The 12,106-nt window shown below is 54.3% G+C and overlaps 1 protein-coding gene across 4 annotated transcripts in view; it reads right to left on the reverse strand.

Annotated features, from left to right (window-relative positions):
* Positions 1-7,055: 7,055 nt before the first annotated feature.
* Positions 7,056-12,106, reverse strand: part of nr1h4 (nuclear receptor subfamily 1, group H, member 4) — a 98,113-nt gene continuing 93,062 nt past the window's right edge. For 3 of the 4 annotated variants that reach the window (XM_063057607.1, XM_063057604.1, XM_063057605.1), the window contains one exon: positions 7,056-7,638. In XM_063057607.1, coding sequence (XP_062913677.1) covers positions 7,400-7,638 — 239 coding nt within the window. In that variant the 3' untranslated portion in view covers positions 7,056-7,399. The remainder of the gene's footprint in view (positions 7,639-12,106) is intronic. The other variant, XM_063057603.1, reaches the window with a different exon arrangement.

Here is a 12,106-nt window from a genome sequence, read left to right on the forward strand (position 1 = left end):
GCTGTGTGCTTGGCCCCCCCAGTACACCAACACGGCTGTGTGCTTGGCCCCCCCAGTACACCAACACGGCTGTGTGCTTGGCCCCTCCAGTACACCAACACGGCTGTGTGCTTGGCCCCCCCAGTACACCAACAAGGCCGTGTGCTTGGCCCCTCCAGTACACCAACACGGCTGTGTGCTTGGCCCCCCCAGTACACCAACACGGCTGTGTGCTTGGCCCCCCCAGTACACCAACACGGCTGTGTGCTTGGCCCCCCCAGTACACCAACACGGCTGTGTGCTTGGCCCCCCCAGTACACCAACACGGCTGTGTGCTTGGCCCCCCCAGTACACCAACACGGCTGTGTGCTTGGCCCCCCCAGTACACCAACACGGCTGTGTGCTTGGCCCCCCCAGTACACCAACACGGCTGTGTGCTTGGCCCCCCCAGTACACCAACACGGCTGTGTGCTGTGTGCTTGGCCCCCCCAGTACACCAACACGGCTGTGTGCTTGGCCCCCCCAGTACACCAACACGGCTGTGTGCTTGGCCCCCCCAGTACACCAACACGGCTGTGTGCTTGGCCCCCCCAGTACACCAACACGGCTGTGTGCTTGGCCCCCCCAGTACACCAACACGGCTGTGTGCTTGGCCCCCCCAGTACACCAACACGGCTGTGTGCTTGGCCCCCCCAGTACACCAACACGGCTGTGTGCTTGGCCCCCCCAGTACACCAACACGGCTGTGTGCTTGGCCCCCCCAGTACACCAACACGGCTGTGTGCTTGGCCCCCCCAGTACACCAACACGGCTGTGTGCTTGGCCCCCCCAGTACACCAACACGGCGTGTGCTTGTGTGCTTGGCCCCCCAGTACACCAACACGGCAACACCAACACGGCTGTGTGCTTGGCCCCCCCAGTACACCAACAAGGCCGTGTGCTTGGCCCCTCCAGTACACCAACACGGCTGTGTGCTTGGCCCCCCCAGTACACCAACACGGCTGTGTGCTTGGCCCCCCCAGTACACCAACACGGCCGTGTGCTTGGCCCCCCCAGTACACCAACACGGCTGTGTGCTTGGCCCCCCCAGTACACCAACACGGCTGTGTGCTTGGCCCCCCCAGTACACCAACACGGCTGTGTGCTTGGCCCCCCCAGTACACCAACACGGCTGTGTGCTTGGCCCCCCCAGTACACCAACACGGCCTGGTGTGTGCTTGGCCCCCCCAGTACACCAACACGGCTGTGTGCTTGGCCCCTCCAGTACACCAACACGGCTGTGTGCTTGGCCCCCCCAGTACACCAACACGGCCGTGTGCTTGGCCCCCCCAGTACACCAACACGGCCGTGTGCTTGGCCCCCCCAGTACACCAACACGGCTGTGTGCTTGGCCCCCCCAGTACACCAACACGGCCGTGTGCTTGGCCCCCCCAGTACACCAACACGGCCGTGTGCTTGGCCCCCCCAGTACACCAACACGGCTGTGTGCTTGGCCCCCCCAGTACACCAACACGGCTGTGTGCTTGGCCCCCCCAGTACACCAACACGGCTGTGTGCTTGGCCCCCCCAGTACACCAACACGGCTGTGTGCTTGGCCCCCCCAGTACACCAACACGGCCGTGTGCTTGGCCCCTCCAGTACACCAACACGGCCGTGTGCTTAGCCCCCCCAGTACACCAACACGGCTGTGTGCTTGGCCCCCCCAGTACACCAACACGGCCGTGTGCTTGGCCCCCCCAGTACACCAACACGGCTGTGTGCCCCCCCAGTACACCAACACGGCTGTGTGCTTGGCCCCCCCAGTACACCAACACGGCTGTGTGCTTGGCCCCCCCAGTACACCAACACGGCTGTGTACACCAACACGGCTGTGGCCCCCCCAGTACACCAACACGGCTGTGTGCTTGGCCCCCCCAGTACACCAACACGGCTGTGTGCTTGGCCCCCCCAGTACACCAACACGGCCGTGTGCTTGGCCCCCCCAGTACACCAACACGGCTGTGTGCTTGGCCCCCCCAGTACACCAACACGGCCGTGTGCTTGGCCCCCCAGTACACCAACACGGCCGTGTGCTACACCAACACGGCGTGTGCTTGGCCCCCCCAGTACACCAACACGGCCGTGTGCTTGGCCCCCCCAGTACACCAACACGGCTGTGTGCTTGGCCCCCCCAGTACACCAACACGGCTGTGTGCTTGGCCCCCCCAGTACACCAACACGGCTGTGTGCTTGGCCCCCCCAGTACACCAACACGGCTGTGTGCTTGGCCCCCCCAGTACACCAACACGGCTGTGTGCTTGGCCCCCCCAGTACACCAACACGGCTGTGCTTGGCCCCCCAGTACACCAACACGGCGTGTGCTTGGCCCCCCAGTACACCAACACGGCGTGTGCTGGCTGCTGCCCAGTACACCAACACGGCCGTGTGCTTGGCCCCCCCAGTACACCAACACGGCCGTGTGCTTGTACACCAACACGGCTGTGTGCTTGGCCCCTCCAGTACACCAACACGGCCGTGTGCTTGGCCCCCCCAGTACACCAACACGGCTGTGTGCTTGGCCCCTCCAGTACACCAACACGGCTGTGTGCTTGGCCCCCCCAGTACACCAACACGGCTGTGTGCTTGGCCCCCCCAGTACACCAACACGGCTGTGTGCTTGGCCCCTCCAGTACACCAACACGGCCGTGTGCTTGGCCCCCCCAGTACACCAACACGGCTGTGTGCTTGGCCCCCCCAGTACACCAACACGGCCGTGTGCTTGGCCCCCCCAGTACACCAACACGGCTGTGTGCTTGGCCCCTCCAGTACACCAACACGGCTGTGTGCTTGGCCCCCCCAGTACACCAACACGGCTGTGTGCTTGGCCCCCCCAGTACACCAACACGGCCGTGTGCTTGGCCCCCCCAGTACACCAACACGGCTGTGTGCTTGGCCCCCCCAGTACACCAACACGGCCGTGTGCTTGGCCCCCCCGCTCTACTCACTTTACACTTCTGACTGGGTGGCTAAGCCCAGCTCCAAGGCCATATTCAAGTTTGCTGATGACACTGCTGTCGTTGGCCAAATCAAAGCTGATGATGAATCAGCACACAGGAGGGAGATTGAAAACCTGACTGAGTGGTGATACAACAAGAACCTCTCACTCAATGTCAGCAAGGCAATGGAGCTGATTATTGACTTCAGGAGGAGGAAATCAGAGGCCATCGGGGGATCAGAGATGGAGAGGGTCAGCAACTTTAAATTCCTCAGTGGTATCATTTCTGACAACCTGTCCTAGGCCCAGCACGTAAGTACGATTATGAAGAAAGCACAGCCGTGCCTCTACTTCCTTAGAGGTTTGCAAGGATCAACGTGATATCGAAAACGTTGACAAACCTCTGTAGATGTATGGTGAGGAGTATATTGTCTGGCTGCATCACAGCCTGGTAAGGAAACACCAATGCCCTTAAACAGAAAATTCTATAAAAAGTAGGGGATACAGCCCAGTCCCTCACAGGTAAAGCCGTCCCCACCTTTCAGCCCCTCTACATGGAGTGTTGTTGCAGGAAAGCAGCATCCATCATCAGGGACCCTCATCACCCAGGTCAAGCTCTCTTCTTGCTGCTGCCATCAGACAGAAGGTACAGGAGCCTCAGGACCCACACCACTAGGTTCAGGAACAGTTATTACCCCTCAACCATCGGACTCCTGAACTGGTGTGGGTAACTTCACTAGCCCCTAACACTGATCTGATTCCACAACTGACAGACTCTCTCAAAGACTCATGTTCTCAGTATTAGCTGCTTAATTTGCACAATTTCTCCTGTTTTGCACGTTGATTACTTCTCAGTCTTTGCTTATGTATAGTTTTCATTAATTCCATTTATTTCTTTATTTTTCTGTAAACGCCTGCAAGAAAACGAATCTCAAAGTAATATATAGTGTTATAAGACCATATGACATTCGGTCCATCAAAACTGCTCCCGCCAGTCCATCATGGCTGATTTATTTTCCCTCTCATCCCCATTCTCCTGCTTTATCCATGCAACCTTTTTACACCCTGACTAATCAAAAAACTATCAACAGCCTCTTTAAATATACCGAATGACTTCATCTCCATCGTCATCTATGGCAATGACTTCCACAGATTCACCACCCTCTGGCTAAAGAAATTCCTCCTCATCCCTGTTCTAAAGGGATATTCTGAGGTCCAGAGCCTTCAAATGCTTCTCATACGATAAAGCTTTCATTCTTGTTAACCTCCTCTGGACCCTCTCCAATCCTTTCTCAAGGTGGCACAACACTTGGTTAACACAACGTTTTACAGGACCAGCAACCTGGGTTCAATTCCAACCGCAGTCTGTACGGAGTTTGTACATTCTCCTGTGACCGGGTGGGTTTACTCCAGGTGCTCTAGTTTCCTCCCAATTACTATCAATCTGTCAAAGACTCACTGGTTGGTAAGTTAATTACTATTGATCTGTCAAAGACTTACCGGTAGGTAGGTTAATTACTATTGATCTGTCAAGGACTTACCAGTTGGTAGGTTAATTGGTCATTGTAAATTGTCCTGAATTAGGACAGGATTGAACTAGAGGATTGCTGAGCGACAAGGCCTGAAGGGCCAGAAGATCTATTCCACACTGTATCTAAATAAATAAATAGACAGATAGATAGATAGATAGATAAGGGGCCAAAGCCTCACAATACTCCGTACAGTCTGCCCAAAGCCTTATAAAGCCTCAGCATTACATCCTTGCTCTCATATTCTAGTCCTTTCGATACAAATGCTAACATTGCATTTGCCTTCCTCACATCAACTCAACCTGCAAGTTAACCTTTAGGAAATCCTTCACGGTTCCTCCAAGTCCCTTTGCACCTCAGATTTCTGAATTGGCTTCCCAATTAAACAGTAGTCTATGTCTTTATTCATTATATCAAAGTGCATGACCATACACTTCCCGACATTATATTCCATCTGACACTTCTTTGCCCAGTCTCCCAATCTGTCCAAGACCTTCTGTGGACTGCCCGCTTTCTCAACACACCTGCCCCTCCACCCATCTTTGTAACAACAAACTTGGTCGCAAAGCCATCAATTCTGTCATCCAATTAATTGGCATATAACGTGAAAAGAATCGGTCCCAACACAGATCCCTGTGAAACACCACTAGTCACCGGCAGCCAACCAGAAAAGCCTCCCTTTATTCCCACTCTTTGCCTTCTGTCAATCAGCCACTGCTTAATCCATGCCAGAATCTTTCCTGTAATACCATGGGCTTGTAGTTTGTTAAGCAGCCTCATGTGTGGCACCTTGTCAAAGGCCTTCTGAAAATCTAAATACACAACATCCACCGATTCTCTTTAGTCTATCCTGCCTGTTATTTCCTCGAAGAATTCCAACAGATTTGTCAGACAAGACTGTTCCTTGAGGAAACTATGTTGACTATGGCCTATTTTATCATTTGCCTTCAAGTACCCCGAAACCTCATCCTTAATAATGGACTCCAACATCTTCCAAGTTAGGTTAACTCCCTGCCTCTTGTTTCCCTCTCTTCTTAAAGAGTGGAGTGACATTTGCAATTTCCCTCTGAATCCATTCCAGAAACTAGTGATTCTTGAAATATCATTACTACTGTCTCCATAATCTCTTCAGCCACCTCTTTCAGAACCCTGGAGTACTGTCCATCTGGCCCACGTGGACATACAGTATGTACTCTGATTGATGTATCCCTCTGATACCTGTGTCAAGGAGGCATTGGGGGGGATAGGTGAAGGTAGTGTGCAGACTAACAGTGATCATCTTAGTTGCTTTTCTTGTGATCACGAACCCTGTTGGACTTTGTTAATGTGGAGTGCAGCAGGCCTGGTTCACTGATTTATTGCCAAATGGTGGGGGAGCTGCTGGCTTTGATTGTAGTGAGGACCAGGCCTCAAGCCGAGGGGTCGCCTGTTTGCAGGAGAAAGGCACCAGAGTTGGTGCACTCCACCGGAATGCCAGGGGGCAGGCGGTGTGGTGTGGGGCCCAAGCTGGAGTTGGTGCTGCCTCCAGTGTTTCCTCGGCAGAAGACAGGATGTATTGTGTTTGACTTCAGGCTGCTTCTACACTCATGGACTCGGGCTCTTGGACTATTTTTGTGTGTGACTGTATTTTACTGATATCTTATATGTACCTGCTATCTCATATATGATATATCTGCTTTGTGCTGTGTACGACTGTATTTTACTGATATCTTATATGTACTTGCTATCTTATATATAATATATCTGCTTTGTGCTGTGTACGACTGTATTTTACTGATATCTTATATGTACTTGCTATCTTATATATAATATATCTGCTTTGTGCTGTGTGTGACTGTATTTTACTGATATCTTATATGTACCTGCTATCTCATATATGATATATCTGCTTTGTGCTGTGTACGACTGTATTTTACTGATATCTTATATGTACTTGCTATCTCATATATGATGTATCTGCTTTGTGCTGTGTGTGACTGTAAGTACTGTGTTTTGCTGCTTGGCCCCAGAGTAACACAGTTTTGTTTGGCTGTGTTGTGGGCATTCATGTATAGTTGAATGACAATTAATCCTGAACATGAAATTTACTTTGACCTTGTCTCCTTTGACAGAGGAACCCACTAGCAATACTATTTCTTCGGCACCTTTATAATAGAGAATAACAGCACAGCCGCTCTTGGATCCCAAGCACGTGGATCTAACAGAAGAAAGTAAGTTTAGCTTTATTTGTCGCACGTGTATCGAAACATGCAGTGAAGCGTGTTGCTCGTGTTGGGGATCAACTGGGGGGGCAGCCAGCATGTGTCAGCACGCATTCTGGCATGCCCACAACTTACTAACACAACCCATACGCGGTTGGGATGTGAGAGGAAACCAGAGCACCCGGAGGAAATCCACACGGTCACACAGAGGATGGACAAACTCCTTACAGACAGTGGTGGGAATTGAAACATTGTCACAGCCTGCATGCTGTAAAGTGTTATGCTAAACACTACAGTACCATGCTGTCCACAGAAAAACAACATAAGGAGCAAGCTCGAAGTGACATTGATGCATTAAAGATAATAATAATAATAAAGATTAACTTTATTTGTCACATGTACATTGAAACATTGAAAATTACATAAGGCCATGAAGGTTTATTTAAATAGGTGATTGGATGAATCTGGGTAAGCCTCACATTTGGTCGCTAGGGGTCAACCTTGGAGACTTGTCCCTGTTAGCACTGCATGGCCTTTCTGAGGGCTTTGGAGACGGAGACCAGCTCTCAGGTCTCTCGGTTGACATGGATAATAAATCAGCCATGATAGAATGGCAGAGCAGGCTCGATGGGTTGAATGGCCTACCACTGCTCCTGAGTCTTCTGGTCTCACGGTCATATGGTTGAGATGCCCTGCTCCTGCTGCAGGCGTGGGCCTCATTGTACATCCCAGATCTCACAGAGGAGAGGAGTGAATTTCTGGTCGTTACTCCTCCAGGACATCAGCATGTCCGCGTGGTGGTGGTTGAAGGTCCTGAGCTCAGTCAGCCTCCCCAGCAGCCGGGCGAAGTGCTGAGGGTCACCGGGGTGGTTGATCTTGCAGTACTTCTGCAAGATGTCCAGCAGCGGCTCCTGAAGCCTATCGATGGCGTCCCGATCCTTCACGTACAACCGATCTATGTCAAAGAGAAAGACAGCTGAGATTCACGATTGTTTAATATCAATTCCAATACACACGTGTAAAGGAGAAGGAAATAATTGTTGCTCCGGATTCGATGCAGCACAAAAAGAAACTTAGTAAGATAAAGAACACAATAATAATTTTTAAAAATGCAATAATTATTGACCCACATAACATCACTTATATACATAGACAGATTGTATGTCCATAAAGTGATGCTAAGCATGGAGTCTCTGTACATAAAGTGACTGATGGGAAATGATAAACTAGTGGGTGATTGGGGGTGTGTGTGGAGGGGTGGGTCAGTGGGTGATTGGGGGTGTGGAGGGGTGGGTCAGTGGGTGATTGGGGGTGTGTGTGGAGGGGTGGGTCAGTGGGTAATTGGGGGTGTGGAGGGGTGGGTCAGTGGGTGATTGGGGGTGTGGAGGGGTGGGTCAGTGGGTGGTTGGGGGTGTGGAGGGGTGGGTCAGTGGGTGATTGGGGGTGTGGAGGGGTGGGTCGGTGGGTGATTGGGGGTGTGGAGGGGTGGGTCAGTGGGTGATTGGGGGTGTGGAGGGGTGGGTCAGTGGGTGATTGGGGGTGTGGAGGGGTGGGTCAGTGGGTAATTGGGGGTGTGGAGGGGTGGGTCAGTGGGTGATTGGGGGTGTGGACGGGTGGGTCAGTGGGTGATTGGGGGGTGTGGAGAGGTGTGTCAGTGGGTGATTAGGTGTGTGGAGGGGTGGGTCAGTGGGTGATCGGGGGTGTGGAGGGGTGGGTTATGTCAGTGATTGGGGGTGTGGAGGGGTGGGTCAGTGGGTGATTGGGGGTGTGGAGGGGTGGGTCAGTGGGTGGTTGGGGGTGTGGAGGGGTGGGTCAGTGGGAGTTTGGGAGTGTGGAGGGGTGGGTCAGTGGGTGATTGTGGGTGTGGAGGGGTGGGTCAGTGGGTGATTGGGGGTGAGGAGGGGTGGGTCAGTGGGTGATTGGGGGTGTGGAGGGGTGGGTCAGTGGGTGATTGGGGGTGAGGAGAGGTGGGTCAGTGGGTGATTGGGGGTGAGGAGGGGTGGGTCAGTGGGTGATTGGGAGTGTGGAGGGGTGGGTCAGTGGGTGATTGGGGGTGTGGAGGGGTGGGTCAGTGGGTGATTGGGGGTGAGGAGGGGTGGGTCAGTGGGTGATTGGGGGTGTGGAGGGGTGGGTCGGTGGGTGATTGGGGGTGTGGAGGGGTGGGTCGGTGGGTGATTGGGGGTGTGGAGGGGTGGGTCGGTGGGTGATTGGGGGTGAGGAGGGGTGGGTCAGTGGGTGATTGGGGGTGTGGAGGGGTGGGTCGGTGGGTGATTGGGGGTGTGGAGGGGTGGGTTGGTGGGTGATTGGGGGTGTGGAGGGGTGGGTCGGTGGGTGATTGGGGATGTGGAGGGGTGGGTCGGTGGGTGTTTGGAGGTGTGGAGGGGTGGGTCAGTGGGTGATTGGGGGTGTGGAGGGGTGGGTCAGTGGGTGATTGGGGGTGTGGAGGGGTGGGTCAGTGGGTGATCGGGGGTGTGGAGGGGTGGGTTAGTGGGTGATTGGGGGTGTGGAGGGGTGGGTCAGTGGGTGATTGGGGGGTGTGGAGAGGTGTGTCAGTGGGTGATTAGGTGTGTGGAGGGGTGGGTCAGTGGGTGATCGGGGGTGTGGAGGGGTGGGTTATGTCAGTGATTGGGGGTGTGGAGGGGTGGGTCAGTGGGTGATTGGGGGTGTGGAGGGGTGGGTCAGTGGGTGGTTGGGGGTGTGGAGGGGTGGGTCAGTGGGAGTTTGGGAGTGTGGAGGGGTGGGTCAGTGGGTGATTGTGGGTGTGGAGGGGTGGGTCAGTGGGTAATTGGGGGTGTGGAGGGGTGGGTCAGTGGGTGATTGGGGGTGTGGAGGGGTGGGTCGGTGGGTGATTGGGGGTGTGGAGGGGTGGGTCGGTGGGTGATTGGGGGTGTGGAGGGGTGGGTCGGTGGGTGATTGGGGGTGAGGAGGGGTGGGTCAGTGGGTGATTGGGGGTGTGGAGGGGTGGGTCGGTGGGTGATTGGGGGTGTGGAGGGGTGGGTTGGTGGGTGATTGGGGGTGTGGAGGGGTGGGTCGGTGGGTGATTGGGGATGTGGAGGGGTGGGTCGGTGGGTGTTTGGAGGTGTGGAGGGGTGGGTCAGTGGGTGATTGGGGGTGTGGAGGGGTGGGTCAGTGGGTGATTGGGGGTGTGGAGGGGTGGGTCAGTGGGTGATCGGGGGTGTGGAGGGGTGGGTTAGTGGGTGATTGGGGGTGTGGAGGGGTGGGTCAGTGGGTGATTGGGGGGTGTGGAGAGGTGTGTCAGTGGGTGATTAGGTGTGTGGAGGGGTGGGTCAGTGGGTGATCGGGGGTGTGGAGGGGTGGGTTATGTCAGTGATTGGGGGTGTGGAGGGGTGGGTCAGTGGGTGATTGGGGGTGTGGAGGGGTGGGTCAGTGGGTGGTTGGGGGTGTGGAGGGGTGGGTCAGTGGGAGTTTGGGAGTGTGGAGGGGTGGGTCAGTGGGTGATTGTGGGTGTGGAGGGGTGGGTCAGTGGGTAATTGGGGGTGTGGAGGGGTGGGTCAGTGGGTGATTGGGGGTGTGGAGGGGTGGATCAGTGGGTGATTGGGGGTGTGGAGGGGTGGGTCAGTGGGTGATTGGGGGGTGTGGAGGGGTGGGTCAGTGGTTGATTGGGTGTGTGGAGGGGTGGGTCAGTGGGTGATTGGGGGTATGGAGGGGTGGGTCAGTGGGTGATTGGGGGTGTGGAGGGGTGGGTCAGTGCGTAATTGGGGGTGTGGAGGGGTGGGTCAGTGGGTGATTGGGGGTGTGGAGGGGTGGGTCAGTGGGTGACAGGGGGTGTGGAGGGGTGGGTTAGTGGGTGGGTGATTGGGGGTGTGGAGGGGTGGGTCAGTGGGTAATTGGGGGTGTGGAGGGGTGGGTTAGTGGGTGATTGGGGGTGTGGAGGGGTGGGTCAGTGGGTGATTGGGGGTGTGGAGGGGTGGGTCGGTGGGTGATTGGGGGTGTGGAGGGGTGGGTTAGTGGGTGATTGGGGGTGTGGAGGGGTGGGTTAGTGGGTGATTGGGGGTGTGGAGGGGTGGGTTAGTGGGTGATTGGGGGTGTGGAGGGGTGGGTCAGTGGGTGATTAGGTGTGCAACACACCACTGCCTCTGGTAGCGTGCACTGAGTCGTAACTCATGCGACACCATCACCTCTGGCAGTGTGCACCGACTCATAACTCGTGCGACACCACATCGCCCCTGGTCTTGTACCTCAGGGACCAATGATAAACTCGAACTAGAATGCAGGTGCTGGTGTGAGGTTGCAGAATGCCCTGCTCCTATCTTGTCTTGTCAACTTCAACAGTGACATAGTAGGGGTCTGGGTCTGAAGAAAGGGTTAAACCTCTTGCAGCAACTGTTTCAGAACCCTAATATTTTGGCGAACATTCAGCTGCGATCTGCTGTGGATGACTGACACAATGTTCCTCCGATCTTTCCCTCTCCTCCAACGGGCAATGTTCCTCCATCAATGGTGACCCCTGACCCTCTGCAACAAGGAGTTGTGCTGCTGAGGACAGAGCGTTCTGTGCCCCTGACAAAGCTGCTCTGAAACTCCTGTGCGTGGGGGAGTCGATGAATGCCATGGCCTGGGTCTCCACACATCTGATGAACCAAAAGCAATGGTAGACACCGATGCAGTCTGGCACCAGCGGTGTTGCAGGAGTTGCCCGTCAGTGTCGAACTCAATGTGGGACTGCCTCAGAGACTCCCGCTCCAGGTTTTTCCCTTGGGTTTACTCCCAAAGCCTTCCTCATAAGATGCCAACTATCTGTCTGATATGAGCCCCACCTGCCTGAAGCGACTGGTTTTAGGGCACCGGCAGCCCGCCTTTGCCCCTCCGCCTTTCAGTAGAAATGGTTCTGCTGGGCTTAGTAGCTAAACCACACGTGGAGGCCAGGAGCTGGACATGGTTGTCAGAGGCTATTTGAGACGCACACAGTTGGGAGTATTTAATAGGTAGTGGGGGTTCATCCTTATTACAACCCCCACCCCCACCTCAGCACGACAGCAAAAACAAACTGAAGGAACCTATTGGCTAGTAACACCAGTATCATTACAGCCGTGAAAATAATTAGAGGGAACGTTCTCCACAAGGTTCCCAATTGGTCAATATTTGTATCCAACTAGTAAATTTCTATATAAATATGGCGTTTCTTTATTCTGATTTCAGTGTGGTGTCAGGAGCTGGGCTGACCTTCTTGTGCACAAGTAATTAAATCAGGATCGGAGTCAGGTTTAATATCACTGGCAAACATTGTGAAACTTGTCGTCTCCGTGGCAGCAGTACATAATAATGGAAAAAATGTGAATTACGGTAGATGAATATATATAAAAAATAGCAAAACTAAAAAAAAGTGCAAAAATAGAAAATAAAAAAGTAGTGAGGTAGTGTTCATGGGTTCAATGTCCATTCAGAAATCGGGTGGCAGAGGG

The sequence above is a fragment of the Mobula hypostoma genome, chromosome 9, assembly GCF_963921235.1.
Source record: "Mobula hypostoma chromosome 9, sMobHyp1.1, whole genome shotgun sequence".
Lineage (NCBI taxonomy): Eukaryota > Metazoa > Chordata > Chondrichthyes > Myliobatiformes > Myliobatidae > Mobula > Mobula hypostoma.